General features: G+C 37.4%; 1 protein-coding gene across 2 annotated transcripts in view; it reads left to right on the top strand.

Annotated features, from left to right (window-relative positions):
• The window catches only part of FBXL17 (F-box and leucine rich repeat protein 17), a 491,291-nt gene that overhangs the window by 316,126 nt on the left and 154,644 nt on the right, over window positions 1-20,521 (top strand). For both annotated transcript variants that reach the window (XM_081230861.1, XM_081230860.1), the window contains one exon: window positions 1,321-1,397. In XM_081230861.1, the coding sequence (XP_081086987.1) occupies window positions 1,321-1,397 (77 nt within the window). The remainder of the gene's footprint in view (window positions 1-1,320; window positions 1,398-20,521) is intronic.

The raw sequence follows: 20,521 nt of genomic DNA, 5'->3' as shown, positions 1-20,521 counted from the left end.
TTCCCTTCATAATAACCTGTATCAATCATAATTACATTGTTACTGTTTTAAGTTTTCTGTTGTAACCATGGAAGAGCTTACCCATTTTTATCATATATCTTTTTTTTTAAATAGCCAAAAAAATGTTTATTAAGTGATTCTGAGGAACTTAGAAATGTTTATCATTCCATTAAAACCATATTCTATAAAAATATTTTTAAAAGAAAAACATATCTTCTCTATAACTAATTTAACCTTCAGTAATAAATTATGTGAAGTAAAATTGTATAAAATTTCCTGACATTTTATGAAGATACCTACAAATAAGCCAGACAGCAAATAAAATATCTGAAAGACATAGATGGATACTCAGTAATTTTTTGATGGATTACACACATAGGTATCAAATTACTTGATCCTTACTTTCTAGAAAAGGTTAATGACTCTTTTTGCTTTTACCCTTTTACTTAACTGTTATTTATAAAGATTAAAACAGGGGCTGCCTTGAAGGATGCATATGCCAATGTGTCAGTTTGACTGTACAGGTTTTTCTGATAATTCAGGGGACTGAGCCACACTGTTAATCATTGTTTTCAAAGTTTATTCAATTCTGTACTACATGTTCCACTATGGCCATTAGAGCAGAGTACACCATTCAAAAACCTTTTAACTGAAATGAAACCAGAAAAGTCTTTAAATCTTACATATCTATATCTATATATTATAGATATGGCCTATATGTATGCAACAATTCATTTAAAATGTTAAGAATAAAACATTTTAAAGTAAAAGATTTTAAAGTTCTTAAGTGTACGATTTTTCTTTCATCTTTAATCAGTGTTACAGATTTTTAAAACATTTTTATTTTGAATAAAATTTCACAAAATGTGTACTTCAGTGTTATCAAAGTCCATCATTAATAATTAAACCATGAGCAATATTACCATTCTTTTATAATGACCATCTGTCTATATTCTATACCTTCATTACATTATTTTTTATGTAAATAACATATGTTCATTATATAGCACATGTTTACTAATCCTTTATTACCAAATGTAACACTACTCTTACAGGAATATCTCTCTTTCATCACTTTGGTTTTAAAAGATGTGCTAGTCATAAATGTATTTAATTAAAGTCATTTAGGTATTAGAGCACTTGAGTTTGAAGCAGGGAATATAATACTTTTTCCTGAAACACCTTGAAAGAGGTTTTTTGAAAGGAGAGAGCTGTGGCATTCATCAAACGCTGACCTCTTCCTGTTACAGTCCTGGCCAAACTCTTGCTAATTTAACTTGAAACGCATTAGTGTAACTCACCATTTTTTGTATGTTTTAGGTGTGTGGAGGTCATTGCAAAGGAAGGACAAAACCTGAAAGAGCTGTATTTGGTGTCCTGTAAAATCACAGATTATGGTATGTAATGAGCCATTGTCCTAATCATTTTCAAGAATAAAAAGGTACAAGATCTTTGAAAGCTCTTTTAAAAGAAATCAAAAGCTACTAACTCATAGAGACTAGGAGATTTATCTTTACTTGTACTTTCTGATCATACACCCCCGAATCAAGAAATCATGATAATGGAACCAGAGTAAAAACGAACATGTATATCAGTTTATCACCACATGTAATCATACACACATATGTGCACATGCACATACACACTCACATAGGATTAAAAAGTATGGCTAAAATTGCTGTATGATGAAAATAAATGCTAGGATAGTTAAATATTTGATATAATAAATATAACTAAAGTAATTATTACAGAGTTGATTTGCTTAATGTCATGTAAAATGCATTCTTGTGCCATTCCAAATGCCAACCTTCTTAATGCCTTAAATTCTTTAAAGCGCTGGAAACTTCCAATAGGAAGTTCAGATATACAGGAAGTAAAGAGTATACATTTGTTTGTAAGAGTTTAAATTATCTTAATTTTAAATATCTCTTTAAAGTGGAGAAAAGCAAGTTGTTTTATAAAAATATGAAAAGTATGAAATCATCCAATTGGAGTAATAAAGAAAAGTAACCTAGCCTTTCCTTTTTTGTTCAGCTTTATATATTTTTTCCTATTAATTTGCATATGTAATCTAAATACAGAGTTTTAACTAATTATTTGGCTTTATGGGAGACTAAAATGGTTTCCATTTTTCTTTTCTGATTTTTAAATTTGTTCCTTTAAAGTGGAGAATATGCTTTCTGCCTTGAAGGAAACTCTAATAATCCATTAGGTTTTTTATTGTTAACTCCAACATATGCTAATAACCGACTCCAATCCTAAGATGTCATACTGACCATCTGCCCTGGGTGGGAGAGTTGTATTTTATCAGCTACTAAATTCATCCTTTGGAAAAATTCTATGAAAGCTGTAACAAAAAATAAAAAATAACATAAAGGATTTGGCTTGAAAATAACCCTAATTTCTTTTCAAAGTTTAGTTTTTGAGAATGGTAAATGTCGTACATGGATTTATCCATAATGTTTCTGGGTTGTTGTCTTTTTCCTAATTATAGCATGAGAAAGGAGTGTTTTGATATGTTTTCTTTTTACTTGTAGTTTGTTTTCTGGTTTGGCATATTAGATTGCCATTTAGATACAGTAACTCTAAAACCTCCAATATCTCCCTATTGTCTAGGCCTTAGAGTGTTCTCTCTGCCCAACACAGGGCATATCCTCAATACCTGTAGATTTGTTAATTAACTAGTACATTCATTCGTTGCAAACTCTTTACTTGGCATTCAAGATCCTTTACCATTAGTCTCCTACCTGCCCCTACAACCTTACTTTATATTTCTCCCTTTTACCTGTTTGCTGTCAATGTCAGATTGCTAATTGCCAGGAGAGCTATGGATTAAGTTCCTTAGAATGAACTCTTCAAGGTCCTGCAGTGGAAAATGTTGCTAAAGTTATACTCTGTCCCAGTACCATTTAAGTTAGCCAGTGCAAAGAAATGTTCCAGAAGATACGGAAAAGAGAAAAAGCTTTGGACTTGGGACAAATCTGGGATCAAGTTCTGTCTTCGTTCCTTGTTCTTTGGCCTTAGGGAAGTTCCTTCACGTCTCTGAGGCTGTTTCCTCATTTGTGAATTGACTTCATGCTCCTGTGTGTACCTGGTACCTAGTCTAATGATTAGCACAATGTATACTGCTGAGAAAAATTGCTTTCCTACAGGAATGGGACAGAGAAAAGATTCACACAAAATTCTTCTACCTCCTTTCCTTTCCTTGGAAGGAAGGAAGGTTTATTGCTGTTGTTTATTGCTATTGTTGAGTGATATTCTCAGGTTCTGATATTTTGAGATCTCAGGATTTTTTTTCTCCTGGTGAGGTGAAAACTGTTGGAACTTTGCCCATGTGGTTTGCATTTATTCCTATCTCTGAATTATTTAGGTCAGCGGTTCTCAGCCCTCTCTGCACATTAGGATCACCTGGGGAGTTTCTAGAGCATTCTGATGCCTGAACCTTACACAAGACTAATTAAATCAGAATTTCTAGGAGGTGGGGCCCAGGCAATAAAACCTGCCTGAGTGATGTCAATGTCAGCCAAAGTTGAGAAGCACTCATCTAGTCTAGTTGACAGGAAGTAGAAGTGAAATTTTTGAGGACTTCCTTCCTCCACCCAGACATGAAATCTATGACAGTTTTTTTCATACCTCAGTCCCTCCAGCTTTCAAGCTGTCTGCCCCACCTAGTCTCTCTTCTTTCTTCCGTGAGGTTTTAGGTGTTCTAAGGATTTGTGGCGAAAGTCTCTGTGCATCTGTTGGTTCTGTTTTTCAAAATGTTTGGGCACAGTTGAGGATGAGGGGGAAAGCTCAATAGTTTATGAGATTTTACTATAATTGCTAGTTGATTTTAAAATTAAAAGAATTTACTAAACACTCAGCTCAGTGCATCTTTTTTTCTCTGGTACCATGCCAATAATACGTGAACAATTTTTGTCAAAAAGACAGCAAGAAAGATTCTTCATTGTAACCAGAGAAACAGCATGTTATTGGAGGTCATTGCTCTACTAGGGGAGGCTGTGATCCCTTGCCCTGTGTTAATTATAAATTTTAAGAAGGAAAAGCAGATGCTTTCTTCCTTCTTTAACTGGATAATTAAAGACATATTCTGTGGGACTTTTTGAGTTTTGAGGCTACTTAGAAGTTGTAAAATTTGATGTACACCTGATACCAGGGGAATTTCATCCTTCAAGTGACTACTCCCTAATTCTGCTTCCTATTGCTTTGCTCATATTCTAGCTAGTCTCCTCCTCACCTCCTTTTTCTTTGGTGCTGTGTTCGTACATGCTTTCAGTACAGTATCCTGCAATTTTTGAAGTGTTTTTGCAGGATGCATTGATTCAGAAACAGCAGCTCCCCTGGCTTATCATTTGTAATTTTTCTCAAGATTCTCACAGTTGTTGAGTGTAGTATTATAGTACTTAGCAACACCTGCCCAGGCTGTTAGGAAGTTATGTTCATTTTTTAAAATTATTAATTAATTTATTATTTATTTTTGGCTGCATTGGGTCTTTGTTGCGGTGCACAGGCTTCTCATTGCAGTGGCTTCTCTTGTTGTGGAGCATGGGCTCTAGGAGCACAGGCTTCAGTAGTTGTGGCTTGCAGGCTTAGTTGCTCCACAGCATCTGGGATCTTCCCGGACCAGGTCTCGAACCCATGTCCCCTGCATTGGCAGGCGAGTTCTTAACCACTGCGCCACCAGGGAAGCCCAGTTATGTTCTTTTTTTTTTTTTTTTTTTTTGCGGTACGCAGGCCTCTCACTGCTGTGGCCTCTCCCGTTGCGGAGCACAGGCTCCGGACACACAGGCTCAACGGCCATGGCTCACGGGCCCAGCCACTCCACAGCATGTGGGATCTTCCCGGACCGTGGCACGAACCCGTGTCCCCTGCATCAGCAGGCGCACTCTCAACCACTGCGCCACCAGGGAAGCCCTGTTATGTTCATTTTAATTGATATATGATACAGTTGTCATGAAGAAAACTATCATTCTAATAGGCTTCTTATTCCCCAGATTGAACATAGATCTTTATGGTAAAGGATAACAATTATAAACAAATCAATAATTCAGGCACAGCTAAATGGAAAATACAGTCTTGGGAAATTGCTCCCTAAAGAGAAACCTAATATTGTCACTCTTCTGTAACTAAACAAATAAATGTTATAGGTCGTATCGTGGGAAGAAAACTCAAACTGAGAGAAGTAGGTTAGAATTCGCCTCTTCTTTTCTTTGTGACCTTGAGCAAGTTACTTAACCTCTTAGTTTTGTCATCTGTTAAGCACATGATAGTACACACCATAAAAGGTAATGAAAATGAATATAAAACATCTGTGTTGTGCCTGGTGGCATAGTGGATACTCACTAATTGGCAGTTTTTATAATTATAGAATCATCTCTTTTTCTGAAGAAGAATCAGCCCTCCTCCTCCAAGTGTGGCTTTCTGTTTGTGGGAATCATTATTTAGAAGTTTGACCTGTATTAGTCTATACATGCCTAGTTGACTTCCACACCTAAGCTATCTAAACCAGATTCTTATTAGTGGGGAATAAAAAGAAAGATGCAGCAAAAAGTATAAAATCTTTAATTTGTCTCCCTATCTTAGGTTCCTTCCCTATCTCTTCTCTATGTTACCTTCATTTTTGTTTGGATAATTTTCTCTTGGCTTCCCTTTTGCTTTTGTTTTTTGTTCTTATAATAATTTATCAACTAATAATTTCCAACCAACCTTTCTGCTCACCTTCAAACACTTTTCTGTTGAAAATTCTCCTCCTTTAGAACAGTGTATCCTTAGGATTAAAGGGAAAACAACTTGTATCATTCAAGCCTACAGAGGTCAGAGCCAGTCTTACTCCAGCTGCAAGGCATAGAACATGTGATATAGTAAATGGGATGGATGAATAAAGCCCGTATCTCCATTAGCATCTCCGTAGTGAAGGTTACCAGTGTGACCCTGTGTCAGGGAGCAGTTGTAAAAAGGACCCAGGTTCCTTTCTGGGTTGTTATCACATTTCCTTTGACTTTATTTAGCACTCCTCAGGGCCCTTGAAATACACTCTAGAGGATATCTTTTTGCTTCCCATCTCAAGTTGTCAAATAACCTTTTAATTAAAGAGGACTGTAAACACTCAACTACTGACATCGATGTCTGGGGCCTACAAGTCTCTGACAACCCACAGGCTCATCTGGGCCGCTCCACATTCTCCTGTCACTCCCGCAGGCCCTGGGGCTGCTCTCTGAGGACAGTCTTTGACTGCCCCTTACTCTGCTTGCCAATGCGCTTCTGCCTGATCTGGGACTTTTAAACCTAACCCCAAGGCTTGCCATAAAAGCTTTTGGATTGCTCTGGGCAAAAGGTCTTCCAAGACAAGGAGGTCATTTGTTCCAGTGGTTATCATGTGATCTGTCGTTTCAGTTGGTCTGCCACACGACAGATGTGATGTATATTCATTCTGTTAACAAATATTGATTCACTACCTACTATGTGCTGGGCTCTGTGCTAGAGGCAGGACATGTAGTTTCTGCATTCCTGGAGCTTTCATCCTGTTGGGATCCAGAGGACAGGGCTGGCCTGCTTATTAAAAAAAAAAAAAAACAGGTAATGCATCTTTTTCCAGACAAGAAGAATGGCAGGGAGTGCCTGCAGCCATAAATCTTTGCTTTGGTCTAACCCGTGCCTCACCCCAGCCTTGTTGGCCTTCTGACGCTATTGAAAGATTAATAAGTTGTACATTCGCTACCTCTTCTTGGAATACCAGACCTCTTTAGCTGTTAGTTAATCCAAATTGGGATCTGGGATACATTTTCAAAATAAGCACACTAAAGAAACAAAAGGAGACCCCAAGAAGCATTCTGGGTTATACTAGTATCAGGAGTGTTTCACTTTTTTTTTTCTTGCCAAACCAACACTGATATATTATTCAAGAAAAAAATCTTATACCAAAAATAATTTTGCTCTTTCTTAACCATCTTATTTTTCATATTATTAGGTATGCATTACATACAGTGATGTTCCATTTAATATTTAATTCTTGGCTTTTTCTTTTATGTTTTGTCTCATTTTCAAATTGTATTTCAAACTGCTCCAAGGTTGCTGGGTAAGATTCAAGTCCTTTTGTCAGCAGGAATAACTCTAATAGTTGTAAAGTGACAGAGAAGAACTTTAGAAAATACAGTTGCAAGTCAAAAAGGATGTCTTATTGTTTACTGTTGATTATTCACACTTTCTCTCCATTCTGTCATTTAAATATAGATAGCTTTTATTGTTTCTAACAAAATAGTACTAAATTGCTAAATCTTCTACTGTTGCAAATTCCCCTTGTTTTTATGTCCATCTTAAAAGTTATTTCTCTCCACTTCTAATTCTTTCATTCCTGGATTTCCTCACTATTGTATTTATGTGTCTACTGTTGTACTTAGCAAGTGTTATTTTCTCTTTTTTCTTTCTTTTCAGTAATTGTCATGATTTTTAACCAAAAAATTGGTATTTAATTATAACTGTTTTCTAAATGCTTTCTTTTTGCTCAACAGCAAAGAAATTGTTGACTTTCTTCCCTATTTCCTAGGTCATCCTAAGCCTGCAGCTATATAACCCTGAAATAAAAGACTGAACAATAACCATGCTTATCATAATAGACTTTCATCTCAAATGTATTGAGAAGCACTTCTTTTTTTTTTTTGCGGTACGCGGGCCTCTCACTGTTGTGGCCTTTCCCGCTGCGGAGCACAGGCTCCGGATGCGCAGGCTCAGCAGCCATGGCTCACGGGCCCAGCCGCTCCGCGGCATGTGGGATCTTCCTGGACTGGGGCATGAACCTGTGTCCCCTGCATTGGCAGGCGGACTCTCAACCACCGCACCACCAGGGAAGCCCGAGGAGCACTTCTTAAGACTTTTTTTTTTTAATAAATGTATTTATTTTATTTATTTATTTTTGGCTGCGTTGGGTGTCCGTTGCTGCGCGCGGGCTTTCCTCTAGTTGCGGCGAGCGGGGCCTACTCTTCGTTGTAGTGTGCAGACTTCTCATTGCAGTGGCTTCTCATGTTGCAGAGCACGTGCTCTAGGCACGTGGGCTTCAGTAGTTGTGGCTCGCAGGCTCTAGAGCACAGGCGCAGTAGTTGTGGCGCACGGGCTTGGTTGCTCCGCGGCATGTGGGATCTTCCCAGACCAGGGCTCGAACCCGTGTTCCCTGCATTGACAGGCGGATTCTTAACCACTTCGCCACCAGGGAAGCCCTTAAGACATTTATTTTAAGAAAAGTCTCCCATAACCAATTCAAAGGCCATCTCTAGCTTCCTATATAATAGAGTTCTTTTTTTTTGATTAAGGAATCTTTTAACTTACATGTAAAAGACGAATGGACGTTATGTGCTTGCCCCTGAACTTTCTTACACCTCCAAATACATGAATGTTGTTGCTGCAAATTATTTAGTTTATTAATTTTTATAGCCAAATACTCGGTTTCCATATACAACCGAATCACTAGCTAAAATATCGACTTTCCCACTTTCCTTCTCTCAACTGCTTTTAGCATGTCTTCTCAACTGCTTTTAGCATTTCTAAAATAGAGTGTTTGATTTTAGTATTAATTAGCTGTTTTAGCGTTAATCTTTTTTTTTTTTGCTCCGGATGCGCAGGCTCAGCGGCCACGGCTCACGGGCCCAGCCGCTCCGCGGCATATGGGATCCTCCCAGACCAGGGCACGAACCCGTATCCCCTGCATCGGCAGGCAGACTCTCAACCACTGCGCCACCAGGGAGGCCCAGCGTTAATCTTATGAAGGGTCCTGTTACAGATAAAAGAAATTTATCCCAAATCACATGAAAAGTAATTTTTTGGAGTTCCTATTTTTAACCCCCACTGCTTAGTACCCTTAAGTATGCAGACTAAACATTTGTTTTCCTTGAAATATGCTGTAGTATAAATAGAGTCATTATTGACCATTATCAGTATTGTATCAGCAATGAGTAGATCTAAAGGGGACCAAGATAACTGCAGTAATACTAAATTTCTAGTATCCCACAAAATAAACAATCTTCTAATGTTTAAAACTTCTTAAAAATAGAAATTTTGAGTGGTAGTGAGTTCTCTATTACAAGAGTTATTCACACCGAGATAATCTCTCGAAAAGAATATGGAAAGATGGAAGCACTAGGTAAGGAACTGACGTACATAATGTTTAAATTTCTTTCTACTCCTGGGATTTATACTGGACCAGTTCCATTTTTGTTTCATTCAGCAAATGTTTACTGTATGTGTACTGGCTGGGTGCTGAGGAGAATACAGAGATGGGTGAGAAGTATATACTCTTACATAGAGAAAGAAGACATAAGCAGTGAAAATGTTTTCCAACATATTAAGCAACATGATGGTGTCAATTTTTTTTTAACAAATAGGCCCTACAAGATGTAGGGGCTCAGGAGGACAAGGTCATAAGAGGCTGAAGTCTTTGGGGAAGGATTTTTTTTGGAGGAGGCATGGGAGGACAGATATGAGAAGCAAGGGCATTTGAGGTACTACAGCCTTAGGAAAGGCTCAGAGCAAGAACAGGTGTCTGAATGGATGAGTTTGTATGCATTGGTTAATCTAAAGAAAGAGCAGAAATCATCCAAAGTGATTACGTGCACACACAGGCAAATTTTGAAGAAACCTTATGAAAATATTCTAGTTGAAAATTCAGGGTAAGTTCCAACTTTCATCTAGACTTTTCCTGTCTTATTCACCATTCCCATGGTAACAACTTCACTTAACATATATAAAAGGAAACACTACTTTGGCTTTTAACTACTAATCAAATACCCAGTTCAATTGAGAGAAGTCAAGTGTAAATTTTCATCATAATATAATAGAATAGTTACCATTTATTGGATATTTTCTGTGGGGCATTATTCATTTAATCCCCTTAGATATGGGCTGTTAGTATTCAAGCCTAGAGATGTGGAAACTGTGGCTAGGAAAGCCTCAGGTTCACACTGTCTGTGAATAACCATATGGTATGGATTCAGTGTTAAATATCTCTTGGATAATCACTCATAGGTCAGTGATATGCTTAGTAGTATTTATTACTAGAAAGCTTTGTTGGATTTTCCCAGTTGTCAAAGCTTAAACAAAGGTAACTGAATCCCATAATAACCATGTTTGTCCATCTGTGTATAAAAAAAACAATGTCTCAAAGCAGCTACCCCATGAGATCTAATTATATAGTTATAGAACTTAATAGGTTTAATGTGCTTATTCACTATAACTTTGTTGTGCTGCCACCAAATATCAGTTATATTCTATGATTAAACATTCCCTAGCTGGAAGATAGAGACTCTTATTGATATTCAGTGTGTATTCATGTATTCAATAAATGTTCTCTTAATTATTTCAAAACTGTATATAATTCTTCATGAGTTAAAATTTTTTCTTACACTCTCCTTCTAAATCATTACCAAAAGCTTATAAAGGAAGCAGAAATATTACTTTTTTAATAGATGAGAAAATTGAGCCCAGACAGGTTTTAATTAATTAACAAAACCGGAACTATAATCTCCTCCCTCCAAATCGTTTATTGGATTATGTGCAGATAACTTCTTAAGTTTCTCTGCCTTTCATATAGAAATGATTTCTTCATTTAAATGATCCTTTAAAAGCAATTTTAGTTAATGCCAAGTGACGTCTCATAGCATTTTTTTAACATCTTTATTGGTGTATAATTGCTTTACAATGGTGTGTTAGTTTCTGCTTTATAACAAAGTGAATCAGCTATACATATATATATATATATCCCCATATCTCCTATCTCTTGCATCTCCCTCCCATCTTCCCTATCCCACCCAGCCAGATGGTCACAAAGCACCGAGCTGATCTCCCTGTGCTATGCGGCTGCTTCCCACTACCTATCTATTGTACATATGGTAGTATGTATAAGTCCATGCCACTCTCTCACTTTGTCCCAGGTTACCCTTCCCCCTCCCCGTGTCCTCAAGTCCATTCTCTACATCTGCATCTTTATTCCTGTCCTGCCCCTAGGTTCTTCAGAACAATTTTTTTTTTTTAAGATTCCATATATATGTGTTAGCATACGGTATTTGTTTTGCTCCTTCTGACTTACTTCACTCTGTATGACAGACTCTAGGTCCATCCACCTCACTACAAATAACTCAATTTCGTTTCTTTTTATGGCTGAGTAATATTCCATTGTATATATGTGCCACATCTTCTTTATCCATTCAACTGTCGATGGACATTTAGGTTGCTTCCATGTCCTGGCTATTGTAAATAGAGCTGCAGTGAACATTTTGGTACATGACTCTTTTTGAATTATGGTTTTGTCGGGTTATATGCCCAGTAGTGGGATTGCTGGGTCATATGGTAGTCCTATTTTTAGTTTTTTAAGGAACCTCCATACTGTTCTCCATAGTGGCTGTATCAATTTACATTCCCACCAACAGTGCAAGAGGGTTCCCTTTTCTCCACACCCTCTCCAGAATTTATTGTTTGTAGTTTTTTTTTTTTTTTTTTTTGCGGTACGCAGGCCTCTCACCGCTGTGGCCTCTCCCGCTGCGGAGCACAGGCTCTGGATGCGCAGGCCCAGCGGCCATGGCTCACGGGCCCAGCCGCTCCATGGCATGTGGGATCTTCCCGGACCGGGGCATGAACCCGTGTCCCCTGCATCGGCAGGCAGACCCCCAACCACTGTGCCACCAGGGAAGCCCTGTTTGTAGATTTTTGATGATGGCCATTCTGACTGGTGTGAGGTGATACCTCACTGTAGCTTTGATTTGCATTTCTCTAATGATTAGTAATGTTGAGCATCCTTTCATGTGTTTGTTGGAAATCTGTATATCTTCTTTGGAGAAAGAAATGTCTATTTAGGTCTTCTTCCCATTTTTGGATTGGGTTGTTTGTTTTTTTGATATTGAGCTGTGTGAGCTGCTTGTAAATTTTAGAGATTAATCCTTTGTCAGTTGCTTCATTTGCAAATATTTTCTCCCATTCTGAGGGTTGACTTTCCGTCTTTTTTATGGTTATGGTTTCCTTTGCTGTGCAAAAGCTTTTAAGTTTCATTAGGTCCCATGTGTTTATTTTTGTTTTTATTTCCATTTCTCTAGGAGGTGGGTCAAAAAGGATCTTGCTGTGATGTATGTCATAGAGTGTTCTGCTTATGTTTTCCTCTAAGAGTTTTATAGTGTCTGGCCTTACATTTAGGTCTTTAATCCATTTTGAGTTTATTTTTGTATATGGTGTCAGGGAGTGATCTAGTTTCATTCTTTTACATGTCCCTGTCCAGTTTTCCCAGCATCACTTATTGAAGAGGCTGTCTTTTCTCCACTGTATATTCTTGCCTCCTTTATCAAAAATAAGGTGACCATATGTGTGTGGGTTTATCTCTGGGTTTTCTATCCTGTTCCATTGATCTATATTTCTGTTTTTGTGCCAGTACCATACTGTCTTGATTACTGTAGCTTTGTAGTATAGTCTGAAGTCAGGGAGCCTGATTCCTCCAGCTCCATTTTTTTCTCAATATTGCTTTGGCTATTCGGGGTCTTTTGTGTTTCCATATACAAATTGTGAAATTTTTTGTTCTAGTTCTGTGAAAAATGCCAGTGGTAGTTTGATAGGGATTGCATTGAATCTGTAGATTGCTTTGGGTAGTAGAGTCATTTTCACAATGTTGATTCTTCCAATCCAAGAACATGGTATATCTCTCCATCTGATGTATCATCTTTAATTTCTTTCATCAGTATCTTATAGTTTTCTGCATACAGGTCTTTTGTCTCCTTAGGTAGGTTTATTCCTAGGTATTTTATTCCATAGCAGTTTTTTAAAGTACAGATATTTCTAAAGATACACAGTTGTACCATTCTCAAAAACATAAGCAATTGTTCTCTTCTTTAAATTCTTCCTTAAACCTGGGCTCAGAAGTTCCCAGGGCCTCAGAGTCATCACCTGCGTCAGGTGCCCCTTGCTTTTCTTCTCTTAGGAGAGCCACTTCCGAGAATGTCCTCTGAGAAGTCAAAATTGAATCGCTCTTCAGCGTGGCTTTGCTCTCTGCCTCCTTTATGCTGTTTAGCATCAGTGCTCCTCATTTTCTGAAATATCATGAGAAGTAGGAGCAGAAAGGGGGTGAAAACCCAAGGGCTGCATCTCTTCCTTCTAAAGCAGTAAATTATATCTACAAGTGCTCTCTTAGGGTCTCACCTTCTCTTTAAGATAATTTAAGATAATTATGCCCTCCCCAGCTGTGTGTTTGACTAAATCTCCTTCACTATTTACTGGTTAACTAGGCTACTTAAGACAGTTGGAATCTGATTTATTTTGGGGAAAAAAAAAAAAAACGAAAAAGCAAAACAAAACAAACGTCCACCAAGTTTCCCATTAGAAAACGATAGTAACACTCATAGCAAAATATAAATTAAACATTAAACTAATTGATTTTACTGTATGTCTTTCACAAATTAGTCTCACATTGTTATATCCATTAACACTGGTAGGATTAAACCTTACCAGAAGTTCTTTCTCTTTTTATTTATTAACAGGATTTCCTTATTATTTTTTTTTTTTTGCGGTACGCGGGCCTCTCACTGTTGTGGCCTCTCCCGTTGCGGAGCACAGGCTCCGGACGCACAGGCTCAGCGGCCATGGCTCACAGGCCCAGCTGCTCCGTGGCATGTGGGATCTTCCCGGACCGGGGCACGAACCCGTGTCCCCTGCATCGGCAGGCTGACTCTCAACCACTGCGCCACCAGGGAAGCCCGGATTTCCTTATTATTAAGAGAAACTTTCCTTTATTGACTTCTTGGTTTACTTGAGTTCAATTTATATAGGAAAGGAAGGAATAATACATGATTCTTTCTCTTTATTTACCAGTTTTTAAAATGCTAATTTCATTTCCATTATTCTTCAGAGGTGACCAATGAGGTGTTGTTGTTGCTTTTGTTTAAGTATTATTATAAGCTCAATAATCCACTGCAGTTATTTTTAAATTGATACTCAAATTGTCCTATCTTTTGGTAGTACAAGCTTCTTCAAAATGGTTCTCCTGTCCATTTGACATAGACTGATTATGTCAAGATATGCCCGGCTCATCTTGTGCATTCCATGCTGGAGACATGGCATCAGCCATTTTTCTAAAGAACTTTGGTTTTTCGAATGAATTAGGCTTTTTAAAAAAATGTATCTTCAAAATCTATGCCGCTCTCTGAATCTTACATCACAGTATTTTCTGTATTTTAAGCCTCCAGCTTAAAACCTATTTTAGATCTCATCACAAGTCCAACCTTTCCATTACAACCCAGTAACATCAGCCCACTGGGTTTTAGAGAATCCTCATTTAGGGATTCTCAGCACCCTAGAAATTTCTAGTTCCTTACACAGGCATACCTCATTTTATTTTGCTTTGCCTTATTGCACTTTAAATACTGCGATATTTACAAATTGGAGGTTTGTGGCAACCCTATGTCGAACAAGTCTACTGGCACCATTTCTCCAACACATTTGCTCATTTTGTGTCTCTGTGTCACATTTTGGTAATTCTCAAAATGTTTCAAACTTTCCCTTTATTACTTTATTTCTTATTGTGATCAGTAATCTTTGACGTTCTACTATGACTCACTGAAAGCTCAGATGATGGTTAGCAGTTTTTAGCAATAAAATATATATATATATATATATATATGTATATCTTTTTTTTTTTTTTTTTTTTTTTTTGCGGTACATGGGCCTCTCACTGTTGTGGCCTCTCCCGTTGCGGAGCACAGGCTCCGGACGTGCAGGCTCAGCAGCCATGGCTCACGGACCCAGCTGCTCCACGGCATGTGGGATCCTCCTGGACCGGGGCACGAACCCGTGTCCCCTGCATCAGCAGGCGGACTCTCAAACACTGCGCCACCAGGGAAGCCCAATAAAGTATATTTTAATTAAGTTATGTACCTTGTTTTTTAAAACATAATGCTATTGCACACATAATAGGCTACAGTATAGTATAAACATAACCTTTATATGTACTGGGAAACCAAAATATTCGTGTGACTCGATTTATTGCCATATTCACTTTATTGTGGTGGTCTGGAACCTACCCTGCAATAGCTCCGAGGTATGCCTGTATCCAACACTCTCTTAATTCTACCCATATTTTCTGCTTTTGGAGAAATTAGGGGTGGAACTTGGGAAGGAGAGGTACTTTTACATTTTAGCTACCCCATCAATTTTCTGGGGATTTCCTTCTAATTTTGTCTCAGATATTCTGCATTTGTTTTAAGTAAGTCCTAAAATATGACCTCCTGGACCCATTTGGAAATACGTAGAAAAGTGTTCAAACTGTATGGTGTTACATAATCTTATTCAGGGCTTTTAAACTTCCTTGTTCTACCGTGAAAAATACATTTTGCATTTAAAGTGCTTGTTGGATTTTCACTAAAATTATTTCATCACTTACTAGAATGACTAGCAGTTTGTAAAACACTGCTCTAGTTCATCTCCTTCAAAGTATAGATAAAAACTAGACCTGTCAGTCAGTGACCTGCTTAAGAGTAGGAAACTGGTGAATTTCCTTGATACAAAATGGACACTGTTCTTGACGTAGAAGGTGCCAACCTTCCCAAGCTCATCATATCCAGTGTGTTGATCTTATTATCTATGAAATAAGGAGTTAGTATTCCTTTCCTCTCATATCTTTGGGAGTAAGAGAATCGAATAGATTCCCTTTATGATTTCACTTTAGGATAGATATTAAATGGAACTTTCACTTGAGGCAGAAAGGTAGTTTGGTTAATTTAATTTCCTAATTAAGTCAAAGTTACTTTTAACTTGAATATTAAACTATTCATTTTAGCCCATATCCTAAAACATTCCCTTGGCTTTTTAAGACTCAGTCAATGAGAATTTATCTGTCAGATATGTTCCTTTTCTTGGGTTTATCTGCATGACATTAAATAAATAGTTTGAACTTTTCAACTTTTCAAACAATTGTGTTGAGTTTGATGTGGCTGATCCAGCCTATGTGCCTCTGTATGCAGTGCATACCAAATGCCTGCAAGCAACTTGTCTTTCACTGAGAATGACTGAGTATGGGCAGAGAAAAGGAGATTTTAAAAATTAGAAATAAGAAGTAAACAAAAAAGTTCTCTCTGTCTTCAGGGAGTTATTCTATATATATTAATATGTATGGCTTTTTTAAATGAACTACCTTCATACTGGTATAATGTAAATTTTGCTTGCCAAAAATACTTTTATATGGTAAATAATTCTTAGAAGCGGAAAAAAAAAGTGTGTAGAAAACTAGCTAAGTACTGTTTGATACTTGTAATATATTTTTAATCATCTCTATCTCTTTCTTAGGTTAAATTTCCCATTTTCTTTCTTTCTATTATCTCTTTCCTCACATATGGCTCTAGGAGCTTCTCCAAGAAAGCAGTTTTGCTTTGAAGATATTTCACTTCCTCTCATAAAGGATTCTTCTGTTCTTTTAGATTTGAAATCACAATAATGCCCTCATAGGATCCAGCCCCCTCTTCTGCCCTCTGTTTGAGAATCTTTCTGAAGTCAGCCTTGGAAAGTCAGATTTGGAGATTTGAAGTCCAGAGGTGCTTCTCTGGGGTACTGAGGATGAGACAGTCATGCAGGAAGCAGCTCATGACCAAGACAAAACCATCTAGAATAACACTTTCTGAACATACTTAAGGAGAATATATTTGAAATTTTAAATCATTTATATCCTATAGTAACCAAAAACTTCTTTTAAATGAATGAGAATACAGTAATCTCCCTTATTCATGATTTCAGTTACCCACAGTCAACCTCGGTCCAAAAATACTAAGTGGAAAATTCCAGAAATAAAGTTTGTAAGTTTTAAATTTTGTGCCTTTCTGAGTAGCATGATGAAATCTTGCACTGTCCCACTCCATCCCACCCAGGAGGTGAATTATCCCTTTGCCCAGTGTGTCCAGGTTGCTTATTGTATCCACCCATTAGCCATAGTAGCCCTTTCAGTTCTCAGATGATTACTGGAGTATAACAGTGCTTGTGTTCAAGTAACTCTTATTTTACTTAATAATGGCCCTAAAGTTGTAAGAGTAGTGATGATGGCAATTTGGATACTCTGTTACTGTGCCTAAATTTATAAATTAAACTTTATCATAGGCATGTATGTATAGGAAAAAACATAGTATATGTAAGGTTTGGTGCTATCCAAGGTTTCAGCATCCTCTGGGGGTCTTGGAACAAATCCCCCACAGATAAGGAGGGACTACTGTTATGTATATATATTGATAATAGTACATACATATTACAATAGTATATATATGATATATATACATATATATCAGAATAAATAAGATCCAAGCCAATTTTGAACAACAGTAAGGAACTTATTAACATTTCAGCTCTACAAAATAAATGAAGAGTTTGAAATTCAATCAGTCCTATTTTATGTTGAGGCAAATGTACTTGGCTTTTTATGAGAATCATACCTTTTGCACTAGTTTACCTAAGAAATTGGGTGAAATCCTCTAAAGCATTCGTTTTCAACTTTGGGATTACAACACACCTTGCAATCAAGGTTTGCAAAGGATTTTCTTTCTAAAAAATTAGAAATTAGAACAGATTCAGTGATTTCTTCTTTTCACCCACTTGGACTCTGATAATTTCTTCTTGAGTGGCAGAAAGAGAGATAAGTTTAGCAGGCATGCTGAAATTTGCACATAATTTCTGGCTTCTTTGTTGTCAGAGCATTCAGTGCGGTACTTACCAGTATACCATTACTAATTATTTACATGCTTACAAAATATATTATTATTGAAGGCCAGTCCTTTACTCCACATAAGCATATTCCCCTAAAATTTACCTCCACAGTATTTTGGGGTTAGAGCAAATTCAGGGAATGTGCATGAGTATGTGCTACACATGTCAGTATTATCCATCACATTCATCAATCTGTGGAGGAAAATATGGATTCTAGAGCTGGGGGCACTCAGGACAGATAGGGCACCAAACACAGCACAAACCTGGAGAAAGATCCACTCCCCACCCACAAATTGTGCAGAAAGGCAAATTAAGTGGGAAAAGCCTTTCAATAATTATACCGCTTTTCTCACATAGCTCATACTTCATCTTTTCTTTAAACAGAATGTTGATTTGAAATCTATTCTAGTCTCTCAAATTTATGAAAAAATAGAATTTTTAACTTTTTATTCAAGAAAATAATTTTTATTTTTAATAACCTACATAGCATATACCTTTAAATTAGTTATTTTAAGATACAGCATTTAAATTGGATACCTACTGTAATTTCTTAAGGTTTCCTGATATATTGCAAGCCTCTTTAAAACATGTTTTACATGCAGTGGGCTCTACAAATATTTACCTCTTTTTTTTTTTTGAACTTCAGGAAACCAGTTGAAAATTTTAGAATTAGACTTTGGAGCTGTGTAGTGTGTTTTCAGACTGTTACAAATCTATCTAAATCTACGACCTGCTAGGCAAGATCGAATCCCTTCCAGCTTGTGATTGTAATATATGATTTGTGCAGACTTGAGTCTGTCTCACAGATGCATTTAGTATTTTCTGAACCGAGTTTCTGTTCTGTGCCAAGCAGGTTTCTAACTGTGCGTGTTCAGTCCACTGATTGACTGACTGAGAGCTAAATTATGCTCGCCAACACATACTCAATTCCCAACTACTACAGAAAAGATGGACTCCAGGCCCAAAATTGGACCCTCACTAACAAAGCCTGCTTTCTGCCACTAGTAATACTCACACAGTGAATGAAAATTCAGTGACCTATATTCTTCCGTTTAAACCCTTAAAAATTTAAATTAAAACTTTGTCAACAGTAATTCTACCATACTGAGGCAAAAAGAGCGTTCCCTGCAATCTGGCAGCACTAAATGTAATTCATAACTATCAAAAATCCGTTTTCTCTGCATAACTTTTAAGAACGCTCCTGATGTCTTGAAAATTCCATGCAATTTTCTTTAAAAGTTGGTTTGGAATGCCACTGTGCATCTTGAAGCCCACATACAGTGAGTTAAATTACAGCAACAGCATATTTCTCAAGCACCATATAGTTGCAAATCCTTTATCGTGAAGTACATAGTAAAGGATTTTCTCCTTGAACAGTGAAGGAAGTTGAACTTTGGGGTTGTTTCAATTTAACACATGATGTGCTGCACACTTAAAGATGTGTTTTGCCTTTCCTCCTTTTTCTTCTTTATTCGTTCCTGCTCTCTGTAAAGGAATTAAGTATGTAATGCTGATTATAAAACTGGATCCTTATTATCACTATTCTCAGAGCATCATTTCCCCACACTGGCTTATGTAAGTACTTACTTTTCAGTGGGTTAATTTGAATGCAGAATGGAAGGCTGTTTACTCTTCACCATGTCTGCCACGTCTTTGTTAGCACTACCGGCCTTCTCTGACTCAGAAAGGGCATCACTATTCACCTAAGTACTCCAGCCAAAACTTAGGTGTCTCTGATGCCTCACTTTTCTTCATACCTCATCAACATGCATTAACCAGCCAGGTCAACTCTACCCTCGAAATGTATCTCGAATAGAGCCAGCTCCACTGATAACTGCACTGGCCACTTAATTGTATCCCCTATTTGTCTTCTCCTTACCTTACAGTCTATCACAGAACAGCTACGATGAACTTTCTAAAATATTCTTGGGTGAATGAATGAATTAAAATGTTATTAAAGTTAATTTGTTCACGACTTTAGCAATATTGTTGTTTATCCTGGGTTAAACCAAAAGGGCTTTGGTTTTAGGGCTAAAACCAAAAGTAATACTAAAAGTTAAACATTTAGGTGCCTTGCCTACCATGAGGTCGTATTAGGTTCAACTAAACACTTAGACATTTAGCTGTTGCAGGGGGCACTTGGCACAGTCTACTCAGAAGGGCTAAGGATGGGGACCTCAGCTTTCCATAGGGCAGTGTCAGCCGGTCCTTTTCTGTGGGAGACCTTGCAGCAGCCCATTCCACAGCTCACCCAGCAGCCAGGAAACATCTTCTTTCACCAACCAGGTGAAGGCTCAAGTACCAGGAGATGAGATCCACATTGCATGGGTGTGGGCACTACTCTGGCTTAGAAGCTTCAAACCCCTGAGAACTAATAATCTTTTAAAACAACCAATAGGCATAGCATCTAGCATCCCTAACAGTTACATGTCCAGTTATAAGAATGAATGTACTCAGGGAATCTAAGCAGTGGTGTCCCCACCACGTATTTATAGTTCCCTTAAACCAGACAGATGCTGTCTACCAATTAGGGGATCATTGATACTATAAGCAGTGTTGCCTAGCAACATGGTTGATGTACCATTTTTGGAGAACACATCTAGGAAGTTAACCAAAGGTCAGATTCTCATTCAGAAAGGGAATGTTTTTGTTTGTTTGTAGTTTGTTTTTGTTTTTATTCTAGGACATAGGAGAGCTAACCCCAAGAGAGCTAACCCCAAGAAACTAATTTCTTTTCTGTTCTTTCAGCCAAAGAATTAGGTTGAAAGAGATACATTTTTAATTTACTCAAATATTTAAATTCAGATTACCTGAGTTCTAC

The sequence above is a fragment of the Mesoplodon bidens genome, assembly GCF_964165515.1.
Source record: "Mesoplodon bidens genome assembly, chromosome: 4".
Classification (NCBI taxonomy): domain Eukaryota; kingdom Metazoa; phylum Chordata; class Mammalia; order Artiodactyla; family Ziphiidae; genus Mesoplodon; species Mesoplodon bidens.
Note: the sequence above shows the minus strand (reverse complement) of the source record. Positions and strands in the feature narration are given on the sequence as shown.